Source organism: Engraulis encrasicolus, unplaced genomic scaffold, assembly GCF_034702125.1.
Source record: "Engraulis encrasicolus isolate BLACKSEA-1 unplaced genomic scaffold, IST_EnEncr_1.0 scaffold_36_np1212, whole genome shotgun sequence".
Lineage (NCBI taxonomy): Eukaryota > Metazoa > Chordata > Actinopteri > Clupeiformes > Engraulidae > Engraulis > Engraulis encrasicolus.
The window spans coordinates 544,294-564,718 of record NW_026945665.1 but is presented as its reverse complement, the minus strand read 5'-3'; the positions used below and the strand labels follow the sequence as shown (position 1 = coordinate 564,718).

The 20,425-nt window shown below is 41.6% G+C and overlaps 1 protein-coding gene across 1 annotated transcript in view; it reads right to left on the bottom strand.

Moving 5' to 3' along the window:
• Positions 1–17,275: 17,275 nt before the first annotated feature.
• LOC134443781 (fibronectin-like) overlaps positions 17,276–20,425 on the bottom strand; it is a 270,346-nt gene continuing 267,196 nt past the window's right edge. Inside the window, exons 6-8 of the mRNA XM_063193374.1 lie at positions 19,533–19,805; positions 18,039–18,372; positions 17,276–17,279 (exon numbers count right to left, since the gene is read on the bottom strand). Coding sequence (XP_063049444.1) covers positions 17,276–17,279; positions 18,039–18,372; positions 19,533–19,805 — 611 coding nt within the window. The remainder of the gene's footprint in view (positions 17,280–18,038; positions 18,373–19,532; positions 19,806–20,425) is intronic.

Below are 20,425 nucleotides of genomic sequence, written 5' to 3'. Positions count from 1 at the left end.
GGGAGAGACAGTGGAGACAGTTGACACCTACAAGTACCTAGGTGTACACCTGGACAACAAACTGGACTGGGCTGCTAATTCAGATGCTCTGTACAAGAAAGGACAGAGCAGGCTTTACTTCCTAAGGAAGCTCAGATCCTTCAACGTCTGCAACAGGCTCCTGCTGATGTTTTACCAGTCTGTCATGGCAAGTGTCCTTACCTATGCTATCGCCTGTTGGGGAGGTAGTATTAGGAAGAGGGACGCGGGGCGCCTTGACAGGCTGGTGAGGAAAGCTAGGTCTGTGGTGGGCATGGAATTGGAGGACCTCACTACAACAGCCGAAAATAGGACACTGAGCAGACTGGACTCCATACTGGAAAATGACAGACACCCCCTGCACCCGCTTCTGGCCAACCAGAGGAGCGTGTTCAGCTACAGACTCCGGGCCTTCCCCTGCCGTACAGACAGACTACGGAAGTCGTTTGTTCCCAGGGCCATCCAGCTCTTCAACACCACACAGAAAGACACAATGAAAGAGATTGTCATTGGTGACTGGACAGCCTAAACCACCCCCACCCCCTCCCGATTTTTTATCTCTACTGAACAGCTACACTTCACCCAACACCCCCCACCCCTCCACCCCCCCCCCCCCCTCCCCCCCCATGGAGCAAGCGCCTGCACTACCTTGGACACTTTAAGGGACTGCTCAACACAGGACAATAAACTCACTACACCCCACCTCAGCTACCTCACCTATCCCCTGGGATAGCATCTGTGAACTATTTAATTCTGCAATTTATTCTTACTGGACTATCTCAACCACTGGAAAAGCTACTGTGAACTGCCGTATTTTGATTTTTTATTATTTTTATTTTTTAACTGAGGGACTTCTACAATGCACAATCATTAGAACTATTTTGGCTCTTTTATGTGTACTGAACACTTTTATCTTGACTTTTTGTGTATATGTATAACTGATTCTTGAAAGTTTGGCAAAATCATGTCCCTGCAGTAACATATTAGTTCTGTTGAAAATCAACTAAATTTTCACAAACAAAATGAACCCAGGTAATGGCCAAGGGGTCTGTCACACGAATACACAGTTGTTTGAAATATTTAAGTGTAATTTTATTACTTTTCATGGCTATAAACCTGTCCACACCCTGTAAAAACGCCTGTCCCAAGGACTGGCATTATCATTTCAATTGACTTAAAATACAAAAATCACTAACAGAATTGAACAATATCACCATGATGTGGAAGACCATATTAAAGTGGTTCTACAGATGTGCACATAGTGGATGTAAAACAATATTTACTATTATTTACTGATTGCTCAAAATGTGTCCAGCATATTGGTCACAATTGTGTCAGATTTTTTCTAAAAGACAATAAAATCAGGTATGCACAAGGTAATTTTCATTACTGAGGACCCCTTTTCAAACCTTCAGCTCTACTGCCTACTTCACCATCACTGAAGCTCCTGTAAGTTTATTATTTTGTCCTCAATTTGTTAATTTGTTTGGACACTGGTACTGTCCCAACCATAAACTGTCAACACCGTCGGGGGTTTTAATAGTATTGTATTACATTAATGTTAATAAATATATTTTTTTCAGAAAAGGTATGAAGCACCCAAGAAACAGAGCGAAAATGAAATGGCTAATGTGAACCATGGGCGTAGATTTGGGTAGGGACGGTCGTGACATGTCACAACCAATATTCAAGGGATATAAAATAGTCCCTACCAATTTTTGCCACATTAATTTAAAAAATGAAAATTATAGCCTAAGAAATGAACGAAAATCTACATTGATTAGTTTAATCCTTCAGTATACTACGCAGTGGTAGCATTCATTTTAAAAACATTATAAATTAGCTGTTATGATATGAGAGATTCGTCAGTTTATTCGGAGCTATGACGACTCGTGCCGCTATTGGCTGCATCAGACGTACCGGGCGGCCAAGGTCACGCGGAAGCGTGGTCCATGGTGCTGAAAGGAACGCATCTCTCTCGTATTGGAATTAAACTCAAGTGGCAAACGTGTTTACTTCTGAGTTTGACATTTATAATGAGCCTCAGAGAAATTCTCGCCTCCAAAAAACAAAAGGACGACTGACACAAGTTATTTCGCTACCTCGACAGTAAGTACAGTGGACCCATGAGTTAGATAGCCTATTCATCTATTACGCAATTGTTGCATCGTTTGGCCTTCAGCTAAGTGTATCTCCTCCTCCTCTCTCATGTCTTTTTCTAGTGCAAGTTTTAATGGTCTGTATGAGTAGCCAACAAAGCCCTGGCACATACATGCAATAAACACGGGAATGAGAAAAGTCATGGAAAGATGCTGGTGATGGCTCCCGCTAGTTACAGACATCCCACGTTCCAAAAACTACTTTCAGGGAAATACTTATCGACCCTCGACACCCCCGACAATCAAACGACATTAGTGTTAAACATAGGCTATTCGTGTCCTTTATATCGTCCAGTCTGCATAGAACATCTGCCTACTATTTTTCCTAGGACTTTTGCAGTGCGTCCTGTGTGCTCGCGCAAAACTATTCCACGGCACGCATGCCACACGAGTCATTATCTTTCTCTGTCCCGCATTGCCAATTGGAAAGAAAGCTAACTTGCATGCAAGCCTAGTGCAGGTTAAGTATCTGCCTTTTTATCACCATGTAGTTTTTGTCCTGAAATCAGTCATAGCATAATTAATTTTCTTCTGATCTAAACAGCCTACATCACCAATGTGGCTATTCTAGTCCTCTTGTTAGTTTTTCAGTGGAATCTTTTCATGAGCATTTTGTTTGATTTTGTAGGACAAAAAGAAGTGTAGTGACAAGCAGGAGGAGGAGGGTCCGGCAGAGAAAGCAGGGCCTACAGGTGGTCAGGTGAGTTGTAGGATAGGCAAAAAGTTAGTTAAGAACAGGCATAAGTAGGTTTTACACTGACTGTGAATCAGAAGATCCCAGTATTAACTATTAATTTTGAGCTTACCTGTAATGTTTGCTGAATTTTGATACATGGGTTCCCCATGTTTGTAAACACGATGTTATGAGGAGGGGCAAGACACTGGCAGCCAACCACTGAGCTATTTTTTTTACCGACAGCGGTTTCCAACAATTAGAGGTTGAGTTGTGCGCAGTTAGGTTCGCGCAGCCAGGGGAAAACCAAAATTTAGAACCCATGTATACAAAGGATATCAAGTTATTGTTATGGTTGGTTGAGGGAGGGGGTGCGGGGTGGGGGTGGTAGTAAGTTTAGGCTAAGGTCCTACCAAAACTTACAGCAAACCTACGCCCTTGATGTGAACAAACAATGCATAATATTTAAAAGAGTGTTTTTTTGTCTCACACCGTCAGATGTCACCACCGTCAGATTTTGTTCTGCTCATCATGTTGTTCCATATTTTACTAAATTGTGCTGGTTAATGAAACATTACTAGGCATGTTAGTAATAATTGTGATCCAAAATGATACTCTAGCCACCACTGATGTGCATTTGGAGTTTTTTTTGTCAGAAAACCTGACGGTGGTGACATCTGATGGAGTTCACCAAAAAACACATGTTTTACGTGTTTTTGACATGTTTTAAGAATATGCATACAATAAGTGTCTACAGTTATGTTGAATTGTTAAAGTAATTCACTTTAATACAGTAAACATGTGTTTTTACTTCTAATTCTGTCTGCCGCTGTTGACAAAACATTTATGAAAAATGTTAAACATGGGGAGCTTGGCCAATGCATTCACTGCACAGCCAAGACCTACATCTATGATAATACACCTCTATATTTTGGATTTGAACAACTTAAAAGCTGTTTTTACCACATTTTCAACAACCAGTGGCTTACTTCCTAGATAATCTAACTAATGAAGTAAAAAGACATGCTCATACTGTGCACACACAAAAATAAAGTGTTTATGCAAGATGCCATTGACTTGAGAGGGCTATTTATTTTGCTAAATGTACTAATTAGGCCACTTTCACCACTCTCAGATTACTGTCACCACTGTCAGTTCTTAAGTCACCACCGTAAGAAGGGAGTTTTGGACATTTTAAAGGAATGTGCTTACAACATTTTCCTTAGGAGTTGTTGAAATATCAAAGTAATAGCCAATTTAAGCCTACACGAATATTTGTGAAATTACAAAAATTGTTTGTTGTATTTAGGCGTTAAGTAAGCATCGTTTGACGGTACATATTTTAAAATTAGAACACATGAAACAGTATTAAAATAGAACAAAAGTGAATTTTCAACATTTAAAGGCATATGTGTGAACCAAAAAATACACATAATCACTTAAAAACTCCAGATACATATGCAACCAAATCAATACAATTTTAATAACTTTTAATTGTGTCTGACGGTGTTGACAAAAAACAAGCTATGGTCGGAGAAAAGCCTGATTTCTGAAAAAAAATGCATAATGGGGAGATTGGCCTTGTGCATTTCTGAAAAGCCAAGACCTTAGTCTACAAGGATATACCATATAATTTTGTAATTCACCTTGTTTTTTTCTGTCAACATTACAACCTGTTTTAGCCACTTTCTCAAGAATCAGTGGTATGCAACATGATGCCCTACAAGGACCTTGTGTGTGTTTGTGTGTGTGTGTGTGTGTGTGTGTGTGTGTGTGTGTGTGTGTGTGTGTGTGTGTGTGTGTGTGTGTGTGTGTGTGAGACAATGTGTGTGACAATGTGTGTGTATTGGGGGGCGGGGTGAGAGAGAGCGAGAGAGGAAATGTGTGTGTGTGTGTGTGAAAGAGGGGGAGAGGGAAGGAGGGAGGGAGGGAGAGAGAGAGAGTGTGTGAGGCGATATACTTTTTACTGTAATGTGCATTTATGTGTATAAGTTCTTTGTGTATGTTTGGATTTGTGTATTTATGTAAGCTGACAGACACCTTAATTTCCTTCGGGATCAATAAAAGTACTCTACTCTACTCTACTCTACTCTACTTATATTGGATTAAGTACTACCCCTTTCTCTCATTTGCCAAGTTCATCTACATGGGTGAGGTTCAAAACAGTGCTTCAGAACGGTCTTCGGTCTTTCTTTAGGAACTGGTTTCTCTTGATGCATGGCCTTATTAGTCAGTCTCCTGAAATACATACTGTAACCTCCTACATACCTGGCCTGAGGTGATTTTGCAACTTATTTTATGGTTTGTTGTTCCTATGAGCTTTGCCTGTTGATTTACATTTGACAGGTGATGTGTGCCTTGTGTGCCTCCTGCATGCTGTGGATCCCATGCATTCTGTACATGTGAAGCAGCCACTTGCTGACATTCCCTCTGTGAAAATGATGCATAACATGGTACTGTGTTTGTTTTTGAACCATGGCTGTATTGTCACCCTGGTGCACTGTCCTCCAAGCTTGTTTTTCCACATTTGCCTATTCATGCCTATGTGCCTATTCGTCTGCCATAGTTGTGTGGATGGTTACACGAGGTAGCCCAAATGACTAGTTAATCCACAATGAGTGTGCAGATGTTGATAGCCCTACCTTGGGTGCATGCTTTCACTGAATCAATTACTATAGTACCAATATATATTAATAGGATGCAGTTGGTTGATTGTGAAGCCACCACTGCCCAAAAGTTTGCTTTTAATTAGTTTTGGCCTTTGCCCACATCATTAGAATTGTTAGTGTTCAGGGCCCTAAATAGACCACACAAAACCCCATAGCTGAATCACTTATTTTCATGTATTTCACATTATCTAAACAGACTATAACAAATATTTGAAAAATATGGATGTTCCATTAATGTTTTATACACCTATTACAATGTGGGGTCAAATTGACCCCAAGGAACACGAATGTACCCAAAATGCGCACAGCATTTAAGAAAAACGTTTTTGTAGAAATGTCCCTTTCGTCACATTTTACCCCATCTATTTAGGAAAAGGCATCAAATATGAAGCAAAAGAAATGCGTACTTAATGTATTTCTCAGACGTTAAACATTGATTGGGGTCAAATAGACCCCAAGGATAATAGGAGGGTTAATGCATGGATTTATACCATTATAACCAGTCATGCAATGTGCATAAATCACTCACAAACACACACACACACACACACACACACACACACACACACACACACACACACACACACACACACACACACACACACACACACACACACACACACACACACACACACACACACACACTATGGACTCTATTGGGTCAGAACTATATGTGTCTTCAACTCTTCAGTCTTAAACTCTTCATCTGTCTGTTTTGTTTCCAGAGCGCTCAGACCCACTTGTCTCTCTCTCTGTGACTATCAGGCCTGGCTGTATTGGGGTCACGTGTCTATCAGGCCTGGCTGTATTGGGGTCACGTGTCTATCAGGCCTGGCTGTATTGGGGTCTATCAGGCCTGGCTGTATTGGGGTCTATCAGGCCTGGCTGTATTGGGGTCTATCAGGCCTGGCTGTATTGGGGTCTATCAGGCCTGGCTGTATTGGGGTCACGTGTCTATCAGGCCTGGCTGTATTGGGGTCTATCAGGCCTGGCTGTATTGGGGTCTATCAGGCCTGGCTGTATTGGGGTCTATCAGGCCTGGCTGTATTGGGGTCACGTGTCTATCAGGCCTGGCTGTATTGGGGTCACGTGTCTATCAGGCCTGGCTGTATTGGGGTCTATCAGGCCTGGCTCAGAGACGGTCTTATACGAGACGAATCACTCATGAAACCTTCCATAGGAATGAACGAGAGCATTTGGCTACGCGAACATGGCGTTTGCCGGCTTCACTCCCACCTGTCCGGTAACGAGAGCCAATTGCTTGCTGAGCTGCGCTGTCACTTATCCAATCGTCTCGACGCCTCGACGCAAGTGCAAACGCAAACCTTTACGACTGCTCGTACCTAATCGGTTTGTTTCCTGGCGGTCATGTGGTTTGTTTGCCGTCCGTGGAAACTTCATTGTGAATTGGGCAGAGCGCAACTCGACCATTAATCACCTTTCTGCGCCCATCCAAAATGCAGGTGCAAGACAAAGGGACAGATATAATCACGGAAACAAAACCGGCCGTGTGCATACATGTGCACACCCGTTGTGGTTTTTCTTATGGTTGAAAACAAATAAGTAAGAAAAAGCAAAACGGGAGCAAGTCTGCAAGACATTCAACTTTGATCAGTTTAGCTTTTTTTCTTAGCCTAGGCCTATATTTTTCACCGTTGGTCATAGCTATTATCAGTTTAGGCAACAACATGATATCACAGTTTAAAACACCAATTTTGAGGCAGGCTAGCCTACATCATTAATTTATTCAATAGCCTATTTTTTTATTACTGATGAGCAGGGACGACCATTGTGCTTACGCTTACTGCTTTGGCTATCAGAAAATAAATCCAGTGTCTTTTCTGTACGATGACCGGAGAATGGATGCCCGTTTGACAGCCGGCCGGAAGAGGTGAAGTCCACGCAACTTGCTCCCACCTGCCGCAAAACAGAACGTTGTCGTGGAATGTGGCGCATGCGCAGATCAAAAATAGCATAAAGAAAAACGCTGTTTTAAAGCGTTACTTTCATGTTTCGGTCATTCTAAGACTGCCATTAAACACAGTTTTTCATTGTGATTCCAACCATATGAGTTGTGTATCGCTGTGTTGTCCCACTGTCACACAACATTATTTCCCCCATTCATTCTAATATACCCCATCACTGACTAATCTCAAATAGTCAGTTTGAGGCGTAGCCAAGATGGCCGCCGAGTGCTGGGACTTATGGGAACAGACTTTGCCTGGCTGTATTGGGGTCTATCAGGCCTGGCTGTATTGGGGTCTATCAGGCCTGGCTGTATTGGGGTCTATCAGGCCTGGCTGTATTGGGGTCACGTGTCTATCAGGCCTGGCTGTATTGGGGTCACGTGTCTATCAGGCCTGGCTGTATTGGGGTCTATCAGGCCTGGCTGTATTGGGGTCTATCAGGCCTGGCTGTATTGATGTCTATCAGGCCTGGCTGTATTGATGTCTATCAGGCCAGGCTGTATTGGTGTCACGTGTCTATCTGGCCTGGCTGTATTGATGTCTATCAGGCCTGGCTGTATTGGGGTCTATCAGGCCTGGCTGTGTTGGTGTCTATCAGGCCTGGCTGTATTGGGGTCACGTGTCTATCAGGCCTGGCTGTATTGGGGTCACGTGTCTATCAGGCCTGGCTGTATTGGGGTCTATCAGGCCTGGCTGTATTGGGGTCACGTGTCTATCAGGCCTGGCTGTATTGGGGTCTATCAGGCCTGGCTGTATTGGGGTCTATCAGGCCTGGCTGTATTGGGGTCACGTGTCTGTTTGTCTATCAGGCCTGGCTGTATTGGGGTCACGTGTCTATCAGGCCTGGCTGTATTGGGGTCTATCAGGCCTGGCTGTATTGGGGTCACGTGTCTATCAGGCCTGGCTGTATTGGGGTCTATCAGGCCTGGCTGTATTGGGGTCACGTGTCTGTTTGTCTATCAGGCCTGGCTGTATTGGTATCTGTTTGTCTATCAGGCCTGGCTGTATTGGGGTCACGTGTCTATCAGGCCTGGCTGTATTGGGGTCACGTGTCTATCAGGCCTGGCTGTATTGGGGTCTATCAGGCCTGGCTGTATTGGGGTCACGTGTCTATCAGGCCTGGCTGTATTGGGGTCTGTTTGTCTATCAGGCCTGGCTGTATTGGGGTCTGTTTGTCTATCAGGCCTGGCTGTATTGGTGCCTATCAGGCCTGGCTGTATTGGTGCCTATCAGGCCTGGCTGTATTGGGTTCTATCAGGCCTGGCTGTATTGGGGTCACGTGTCTCTCTGTTTGTCTATCAGGCCTGGCTGTATTGGGGTCACGTGTCTATCAGGCCTGGCTGTATTGGGGTCACGTGTCTATCAGGCCTGGCTGTATTGGGGTCACGTGTCTATCAGGCCTGGCTGTATTGGGGTCTATCAGGCCTGGCTGTATTGGGGTCTATCAGGCCTGGCTGTATTGGGGTCTATCAGGCCTGGCTGTATTGGGGTCTATCAGGCCTGGCTGTATTGGGGTCTATCAGGCCTGGCTGTATTGGGGTCTATCAGGCCTGGCTGTATTGGGGTCACGTGTCTATCAGGCCTGGCTGTATTGGGGTCACGTGTCTATCAGGCCTGGCTGTATTGGGGTCTATCAGGCCTGGCTGTATTGGGGTCTATCAGGCCTGGCTGTATTGGGGGTCTATCAGGCCTGGCTGTATTGGAGTCAATGGCGTTTAACACATGTCAGGGTGGGGCAACCACAACTAAGGCCACTGTTGAATGGATTAAATGCTTTTTGTTTGTTTTAAGTGGATTTTCCAAGTGACATATTCATTTCAATAGGCCTACATTAATTACATTGTTTTGTATTATTATTATCATTATATATTTTTATTTTTGTATTATCATTAATTACAAATCTATGGGCATTAGCTGTGATTGTACCACCCGGCGTCTGAGCCCCAAAAAACGTAATTGAAGCATTTACACCTCTAGTAATGTGATGTGATGACTTTGTCTGTCATTGAAGCATTTACACCTCTAGTAATGTGATGTGATGACTTTGTCTGTCTGCTTGTCATGAGTATGTTCTATGTAAGCTGTTCATGTCTTCTATTATAGTCTGACTCATGTGTTTATAATTAGAGGATTTATTGCTCTACCAGACAGCCTTGTGTTCTTGAGTTATATTCTATTTTGTAATTATTCTACATTATACGCATTTGTAATATAAATTATTTTGAAGTGAGCCATTATCCTCATTAAATGTGTCACAGCAAACTGGGGCTGGAGTTTAACTTGATGACATCACACACACGTACAGAGGTAGGACGTGAGCATGCACATTTCTCTTTCAAATTTGCAAGTGTTGTGAAGTAGCTATATGACACTAATTACATCTGTACCTCATAGCAGTTGTTGGGTGCCCTAACAGGCAAGCAGACTGTCTGTGTATGTTGACAATTTCATATGGTGCAAAACCAAAATACAAAGTATGCTGCTTTAGGTAAAAGTTTAACTTTAGGTCAACATTTGAGATTTCAGTCACACTATGTGTAACAGGGTATGTAGGCTAATAACAATGTAATATGTAAAATGGTGTGAGATATTGCACCATTTGACATGGCAAAAGTTTCATTCAAAAGTTATAGGCCTTCTGATGGAAACAAATCAAAGTTTGTGATTGTGAAGGATTGCATCGAGCGGAACCCAAAGATGGAAAGTGGATCAGGCCAAGAGAACAGAGGGAGCAAAAATCCAAAGCAAAAAAAATATTTTCAAGCTTGGTGGCTATAAAGCCAAAATATGTTGAATAATCAAAATTACAATGTCCTTTTTTGTGTGTTTTTGTCATTTTCAGAAAGTGTTTTTTCTACAAAAAAATAAATCTTGAAAAAAATAATCTTCCAAAAAGTATCAAAATTTCCAAAATGAACAAACAGTTCAAATGTCCCAGAACTTACTAAGTCTCTATTCACAAGCACCACCTGGATTTTGAAACAATTCCAGAATGAAGACCAAGTTGAAGTTTAAAGTCATTGGGGTCGGTACAGGGTCCTCTTAGAGTTAGGGGGGGTTAAGAAGAAAATTTATTTAACTATGTTTTGAGTCTATTTTCAATTTTTTACCTTTCCTACTAAAACAAATCATTGGAACACAAAAAAGTGGTCTTTCTCCCTTACATTCATTTATTTCTTCTCATTAAAGGGACACTGTGTGAGATTTTTAGTTGTTTATTTCCAGGACTCATGCTGCCCATTCACTAATGTTACCTTTTTCATGAATACCTGCCACCACCATCAAATTCTAAGTATTCAATATGACTGGAAGAATTGCACTTTTCATACATGAAAAGGAGGATCTTCTCCATGGTCCGCCATTTTGAATTTCCAAAAATAGCCATTTTTAGCTGCAAAAATGACTGTACTTGGACCATAGTAGAAAATATTTGTTTATTACTTAGTAAACGTTCATGTAAAGATCAAATTTGGCAATAGGCAGTCCAGTTTCAATGAGCAGCATAGTTGCAGTACCCTTTTGACCATTTACTGCACAGTGTCCCTTTAAAACATGTGCAGAATGAATATATTTTGTTACATAGCATTAAAGGAGGTGAAATTATATTTTGTTGTTCCCTTTACAGGTGCAGAATGAATAGCTTTGGTTATATTACTAGTTGAAAATATATTATGCAATTCCCTTCACATAAGCAAATGGCATGAAACACTATTTTTTTAACTTTTACATTTTATTATCGGAAATCACTGTTCAGACGTCTTTTCATGTACCGTATGTGTGAATTCTTGCCATTCAAATATTTTGAGAACATACATTTTAAACCTGTATACAATGCATGCTGCAATGCATTGCAATGCAATGCCCAATACAAAAAATGTACATTTCCCCAAAATGTTTCAAAATGGATTTACATGATTTTGCAATGAAGCTCGTCCAATACAGGGTGCAGAAAATGGTGCGTGTGTAGCAGAGTGGAAGTTAGTGATTATTTATCAATTTTAAATACCAACATTTGGTTGCAGTACCCGACTACGCCACTAGAGTGAGGTGGATCCCCAGTCTAGAAAGTGAAGATGATTCACTATAGTTAAGACACCCAGGTTTGTTAAGAACAACAGAGACGGAGAAAGGCGAACCATTCAATTCTTGTTTTATTAATACACAATTTTCGTATTGAAAGTAAAAGTAGTATTTACAATAGTCCACTGAGGCTGTTCACAGAAACCTGAATAGACAACGCAAGACAAAGACTCTACCCGACCCAACCTGAGCTTCAATACTTAGGCTACATGCATTATGACACTTTGCACGGCAAACAAAGGTTAGTGATAGGCATGCAGGAGAATAACATGCACACAATTATATACACTTGATAGATCACACAGTTAGTATTTACACAGCAAGCGTGAAGCTAAGGAGTAGGCTAGTGTTGGAAATTTCGGGCCTTTTTGCCCTTCCCTGCGTGTTCTTTAAACACGCAGGGAAGGCAAACAACTAACTTAAAAAAGGCAAACAACTCAGTATTCAAGTATAATAAAAAATACAATTATTTAATTCCGAAAAAAAAGTACAAGTACAAAAAGAAGTAATTTTTCAAAGTTTAGACAATGAGTAGTAGAAGCATAATAGAGCTCTGGAGTTTCCTAGTCTTGATCGATCCCTGACCAATAACAGTATTCTCTCAGCCCAAGATTTGGAAACTGACCTGACTTTCCCTAAGTGTGTCTTATAAAGGAGTTCTCTGTGTGTGTGTGTGCCTATGTGTTTACTTGTCATTTCATGGGTGTGTGTGTGTGTGTATGTGTGTAGGAGTGTGTGTGTGTGTGTGTGTGTGTGTGTGTGTGTGTGTGTGTGTGTGTGTGTGTGTGTGTGTGTGTGTGTGTGTGTGTGTGTGTGTGTGTGTGTGTGTGTGTGTGTGTGTGTGTGTGTGTGTGTGTGTGTAGGAGTGTGTGTGTCTGTTCATGGACCAGACACTAATGGGTAGACAACAGATAGAGGGACAGAGAGGGGTGAGAGGTCAGAGGGGAGGTCAATGAGAGGGGAGAGGGGACAGTGGAGAGTGGGAAAGGGGAGAGTGGAGAGAGGGGGAGAGGGGGATGAAGTGACAAATCTCATTCCTTGTAACATATGGATCATATAATCAACTAAACTTACAGACATCTTGACTCCTAAAAGATCAGGGGTCAACCCTGGCCTGGCAAATTAAGAAATGGTGAGAAGGAGGGGGACAGAGCTGTATTAGGGGAAGAGGGTCTGTGACCTGTCAGAGATGTAATGTTGAAACAAGTGTCTATGTGTTCTTATGTGCCTAGCAACAAGTGTGTGCACGCCGTCTTCCGGTCCAGCCATCTCCCTCTCGTCCATCCTGGTCCTCCGGTCATTACTTAGGGTGGGCTGGTATTGGGCATTGTTTTCCTGTTTAAGAGAGAAACCAACAGAGAACACAGAGCAGATACACAGGCCCGCTGATATTAATTGACTAGACCCATAAGTCAGGGGTACTGACATTTCCTGGTGCCTACTCCCAGACCCTGACCCATCCTACAGGTCAGAGACAACGAGGAGTGTGACCGGTTTGTGGCCATCCCTGAAATTTAGATTAGGTTAAAAGCTGCTGCCGGACCCTGCTCCTAAACAGACAGCAAATGGTTTTAAAATAAGGTTAGAGCTCAAACGGGTCAAACAAACTCCACATGGACAAAAAGTTCCACCAGGCCTGTCAGAAACACAAATGGTTACTCACAAGTTTATTAGTTGAAACCACATAGGATTATATTTCCAATATAATGATGCACACAAATATGAACACCGATTTCTATTTATAAACTAATGAACATACTATAAGCATTCTCTAATTACTAACAACTAAACTGCTTTGATAAAAAGGAAATAGGTTAAAAAAGGATATTTAAAAAGGATATTTCTCTCACTAGGGGTGGCCCAGACGAGCTAGTCCAATTACGGCAATGTGCACAACTCCAGAAAATAAATACAAAAGGGAACAAACAAACTCGTCAAACGAGCACAAATAAAACAGAAACGAAGTGCACACACATCCATACGCGCAGTCACCGCTCATGGGAGCACCAATTGCCACTGCTCCCAGACGCACCAAACACACTCACATACTCTCAACACTCGCCCGTCACAGTCTCCCTGCTGCACACACACCCTCGGCGTGCGTCATCAGCCAGGACTCTCTCCAAACAAAGCAGCAACTCGGATCAGCAGACGGCCCCACCGCTAGCAATCTGCAGGCTACCGACTGATGAGAAACAGATTAATCAATCTGCAGCGCGTCACGACACTCCAATACCTGAACCCAGGATAAGAGAGTCCGTGAACTAATGCCCACGATCTAGTTGGAACTAATTACACTTCACGCGAGCAGCCAATTCTCCGTGAAGTACAAATTTGGAGACCTAAATTCAGGCTTACGAAATCCCCTAACGCACGCAAATATGCCACCAGCAAACATATCTGCTGCCTCCTGCAGTAGCAGGTGCCAAGGCCTTTTTAAAGACGCTCAGACATTTGCCAATTGGTGGTGCCCACAATCACATGACACCAATTCACCGCGACTACTGCTATGGCTTAAAGGCGCACGACATTCAACATGCTACAAGTGCAAAACTATTATTCCTCTTTTCTATTATAAGAACACTACAGTGTGTGAGTGATTCTACAAATCGGCTACGCTTTTAAGTCCATGGATTTTATTTGCCAATTCCACTAACTATTAACTGCATCCAATGATATTTTGGACATTAGCACACATTTATCTTTCATATAACACAGAAAGTGTAGACATGGCATTATTTCCCTCAGCAAGAATGAATATTTAATACTGGTTTTGGGCGTTTTCATGTCGTCCCGTTTTCCAAATGTCAGATTCAGTCTTCATATTAGCATGTAAAGAAACTTGTTTTGCCCAAGACGATTGCAAATGTTGATTCACAGTAATCATCACAATATGACAAAACTGTCAGAAAGACCTCTGTCCTTTCTATTATATATGAAATTTGACATTTTGTGTGTGTCCACGAAAACTGTGTTAACCGTGTCATGGTCTGAAACCCCCTCCATAAATCAGTAATGGTTTGGTCTTAGGCCATACGAATAACATCACGTGATGTCATAACCTCTTTGGCAGGATATGGGAAGACTTTTTGGTAAGTTTTGAGCTCCATCCTCCCATAATTTAATCCATTCTTTTTCATGTTCTCATAGCGGGAAAATTGCCTGTCAACTGTGTTATCAACATATTCATAAGAATCTGAATTAGAAATCACATGTAGAAAAACACAGATAAAGCATACAAAGCACAGATAAAGCATACAAATACATGAATTGATTAAGGTGTTGTGGTGGAACTTCTGAGGTCCTCAGTTAGCACAACACCATAAAAATAGCTGAAATGTCAAGCCGCGTTACCGTCAATGGTGTTACAATTAGCTATGACTCAGGGTTGCCAGATGAGGCTGATGATTTCCAGCCCAAAAAATGTTCAAAACCCGCCTAGAAGCACAAAATCCAGCACAATTCTATTGATTTCTATGGCAAAAAGTGGGCAGGTTTTTCGGATAAATGCTATTTTTACCCGCACACGGCCATCCTAAGCAGCCCAATTGGGCGGGAACTAGCCCAATCTGGCAACACTGATGACAGTTGAGGAGGAGTATGTTTTTGCCACTTTATATCCATATTGACAGACAAATAAAATAATTTGTGTTCTAGGGAGATCTGTTTGTCTGCTCTGTTTTTTCTCCTAAAAAAGTGCCGACTTGTTGCCCCTGTGCCCCTGCACTGTTGACCGTAACACAGTTGAGTAACACGGTTGACTGTTTTGAAAGTGTTTTTGAGCTATTGATCCCTTATGTGTTGCAAAAATCCTATGAACAGACACTAGGGATTATAGGGATTATCTCTGGAGAAGGAAGTCTTGTGTAAGGAGGGTGACTAAATTCAAATCAGATGTTACAGGGATTTATAATGAAAAATGTGTCAGTCTGTATCACAGTGAATCATAAAATCCTACTTATGAAGCTCAACAATCACATTTTCTATAGGCCTATCAGTTGCACAGATTAATGACAACATTATTGCTAAGGGACATAGGAACTTTCAAACGTATGTTGTTTCAACTCTGTAGTATTTTTATATATGTTTGAAATGACATAGTATTTGTCCATAACACTTGACAAAATAATCAAGCAAATGTTCGCTTTCATTTGAGTATTTATCAAATGATTTAAGATTAAGCTTGGCAATTTGTTTGTTTGGAAACTTAAATATATACACTATGTAAACACCTAGGTCATTTAGTTGAAAAAAATACTGATAATTGACATTTTGCTTTTGCCAAAAGCGTAGGCGAATCGTAGAATCACTCGTGTGTGTGTGTGTGTGTGTGTGTGTGTGTGTGTGTGTGTGTGTGTGTGTGTGTGTGTGTGTGTGTGTGTGTGTGTGTGTGTGTGTGTGTGTGTGTGTCTGGCAGGCTTAAAATGACTACAATCCCTCCTTGCCCGTTTGTGTAAATTAGCAGAGTTGAATGCCATTCAGTAGTTCACATGCATACACTTTATCCTAAACTATGTATTTCAATCGCTATAGCACAATAATGTAATTAACTACTTGGAATTACTTAATGTTAATAAATATGTATATATCTGAAAAGTTTTTCAGCAACAACACAGCACCGGGCATGAAGCTTAGAAGTTAAAATCCTTAATATTTCCATTAGTAGCTGAATTTCACATGTTCTTGTTACATTACGTAATCTCGTTACTCCTCAGCACTGGTGGTATACAAGAGAATTAGGTGTAACGAAAAGGACATAATTCAACACGAATACAAAGAGATGGAGACAGACTGCAACGATGTCCAGACAGATGGCATGACTGAAGAGGGCTTTGGCAAATGGACATGCAGCGAGGCATATCCCATAGGTCGAGCATCATCGGGTAAATGTGTACAGTATGTGTTAATTGCTGCATAATGACCGGCCCCTGACGCTTGAAAGTTTGGCACATCCAAGACCACATTTTGTTGGAAATATTTTCATGGCAAATGGAAATCCAGGTAATGGTCTGTTGCACAAATGTATATTTGTTTTAAAGGGACACTGTGCAGGAAATGGTCAAAAAAGGTACTGCAACTATGCTGCTCATTGAAACTGGGCTGCCTATTGCCAAATTTGATCTTTACATGAAAGTTTACTAAGTAATAAACAAATATTTTCTAGTATGGTCCAAGTACAGTCATTTGTGTAGATAAAAATGGCTATTTTTGGAAATTCAAAATGGCGGACCATGGNGAAGATCCCGGTTTTCATGCATGAAAAGTGCCATTTGTCCAGTCATAATGAATACTTAAAATTGGATGCTGGTGGTAAGTATTCATGGAAAAGGTAACATTAGTGAATGGGCAGCATGAATTCTGAAAATAAACAACTAAAAATCTCAAACAGTGTCCCTTTAAAGGTTTGAAAGGTTTTATTATATTTCATTACTGTAAACTTACCCGCCCCCTATATAACATGCTGTCCTAAGCGCAGACATTATCATATCAATTGGATAGAAATGAAAAATCCGCTAATGGAATTGAATAATATTTATTTATTTGGAGTTTATTTAGCTGGGACAATGCAGTGCACATTATTACAAACATGACAAGGCCATGACACAGCTTGCAGATGTGAATACATAAAAGGTTTAAAGGTAGGTAAATAATTTCCAACCTCAGTCCTGGATCAGGCTATTCGATTCTTCTTATTATAGACTATTCTAATCACCTAGAATATACCAAAATATAGGCATACAGTATACAAATACAATTACAATTATATGCTATCCTAAAACATAATTCCTATAGCATTAAAACCTTGTGCAGGAAGAAAAAAAACAATATGATGTGTGAGACCTGTATATGCTGAGTGTGCATGTATGTGTGTTATCTATCGCCATTACATGGAAGAAAATAGTGAAATAGTCCTACAGAACTGCAAACAGTGAGTTTAGAACAATATTTACTATTATTGTCTGATTGCTCAATATGTGTCCCATATATCGGTCACCACCATCAGATATTTTCAGAAATCAGGCAGCAAGTTTTTGACCTTATTTTCCTTCTCTGCAGCTTGCATGCTTAGGCTATACCAGTGTTTCTCAACCAGGGTGTCGGGGCACACTGGGGTGCCGCAGGCCCCCCTCAGGGGTAGACCTAGGCTACTATAGCAGATACAATTATTTGGCGGAAGATGAATAGGCCACTAACAATAAAAAAAAGATAGTCAGTGTATTATAATAACATAGCCTAATAATCCCCCCCGTCTTTAAAAGGTATCTGCGCGCCTGCGTTTGACACGTGGTCCCTGAACATTTTTTGGGGGAAGAAGTGGTCCTCGTTCTGAGAAAGTTTGAGAAAGACTGGCTTGAAGCCTCTGAAACAGCTGCTCTACAAAGGGTCTGCATTGTTTTACACAACAAACAAGGATATAACGAAGAATAAAAAGATCCAAGATCTCCACAACAAGCACAATAACACCAACAACCACAACCAGAACGACCACGACGCCATTGCAGACAACAGTGATTGAAGCGCCCATGATAACGGTTTCCAGTGACCGGATAATCCTGTATTGAAGGTGTTGGAGGCTGTTTTACTCCGAGAGCCTTTGAGTACAGTGGTGACGTTGGCAATGTACTCTGATGCAGGCCACAGGCCAGTGGCGGAGTAATGGCAGGAGTCTGTCTGTTCGGTGTGTATGACTTTCTTGCCTTTGATGATCTCCAGCAGGTAAGTCACATGGTCCACCCCGGCTGGTTTGGTCCAGGTCACCCTGGCTGTGTCTGAACACATGGAGATGTTCTGTGGAGGAGGGACCTCTGCAGGAGGAGACAAGGAAGTGCATGTAAGTGTGCCCCATAGAAAGGAAACATTTTGGCATGTTGCTGTGTGTGTGTGTGTGTGTGTGTGTGTGTGTGTGTGTGTGTGTGTGTGTGTGTGTGTGTGTGTGTGTGTGTGTGTGTGTGTGTGTGTGTGTCCATTAGCCTGGGCTTCCTGCGATGCTACGCAATTGTTTTCTTAATCAAGGTTGTCTATTTAGTATTGTTTCTGATATAACATTTACAGCGCATCCGGAAAGTATTCAACGCACTTCACTTTTTCCACATTTTATTACGTTACAGCCTTATTCCAAATTGTATTAAATTCATCTCTGTCCTCAAAGTGTAACATAAATACCCCATAATGACAATGTGAAAAAATGAGTTCTTGAGAGTTTTTGAAAATTTATTAAAGTTAACAAAGAATAAAGATGATTGAAAACAAAGAAATCATATTTACTTAAGTATTCACAGCCTTCGCTTAATACTTTGTAGAACCACCTTTGGCAACAACTACATAAGGCCGTAATGTAATAAAATGTGGAAAAAGTGAAGCGCTGTGAATTCTTTCAGGATGCACTGTATATTAGTGGTTATCCCTAGAGGCAAAGGAACTTTTACGGCCCTCAGATGTCCATGTTGATAAACACTGCTCGACCATACAGCACAATATAAGTAACCATTTTATCTGCTTTACTTGCCATGTTCCTGTGTCTCATCTGCTACAGCAGGGGTGGGAAACCTTCGAGTGGCCACTTCAAATTCATCCGAGGGTCGTAAAAGTCCTCAGAGGGCCGTATTACGAACACAAACAAGGATTTCTTCCTGCACTATTGAAGGCAGCTAGCTTTAAAACAGAACCCGCCTTCTCTAGGTCCCCTGAATATAACTTAATTGTATTGCAAATGTATTTTCTACGTTTTCTTTGCAAAATATGTCATATTTCATGTGAAGCTGCATAACACTAAAACTATATTATCGGGGGCCGGATAAAACGGTAAACGGCCCTCGAAACATAGGTTCCCCACCCCTGGCGGCCCTGGAAACATAGGTTCCCCACCCCTGTGCCACAGCCTTATCTGTTACCTGGTGCATCTCGACCTACATCACATGCACACTGCTTCAGTTTAGGCATCAACAATTGCAATTGGCTCACACACCTGTACTGAAAGTTGTGGAGACCTGTTGACTTTGACGGCCGTTGCTCACCACAGTCGTGATGTTGATGGTGTAGCGTGTATTTAATTTTAGGCCAGTGAGGGTGTACTGGCAGGAGTTACTCTGGACGGTGCGTATGTCTCCCTGGTCTCCAACATTGATGATCTCCAGCAGGCAATTCTCTTGGCACACTCCAGCTGGTTTGGTCCATGTCACTTTGGCTTTGAGTGCATTCAAGTTCACTGCCACCTTGAGATTGTATGGAGAGGGAACCACTGTAGGAGGAGAACATGTAGTCAGGGAACCATAGCAACACGTCTGGGTATTCATATTGTAATATTCCGTAGCTGGGTGATTCCATTTGTAACGGTTCACTCTAAATCCAACAGTCAATTGAACTCATCGAATGTATTCATTAGGACTCAACACCTGATACTTGCCTAAAGTTTAGCTCACCCAACAATAAACGTATAAGTTTTCTGACCAAGACACAATGTTTTCGCTGTGGTGAAAATAATGTTTGAGTAAAGATGGCCTGTTAACTTAAAAACCATGCGTATCTTGGGGGCACCATGGCGAAGCGTGCTGGGTCCTCCCCTGTCTCTCTGTCCCATTTGCTTCCTGTCACCAGCTTCGACTGTCCTGTCAAATAAAGGCATAAAAGCCCCTAAAAATATATATACAGTATATAAAAAAATAACCATGCGTATCTGTAGATTGTGATGTCTGACGTCATCAACGTGGTTCGTGCAGTTATGCACAGTCCTTCAAGCACTGAGCTCTGTTTCACTAACTTCACGGCTGTGGTTATGGAAAAGCAGCTAAAACAGCTAAAACTTGCAAATAAGCTCAGAAATAACGTAGCCTATCTGTCCTGAATATAAAGCCACGAAAT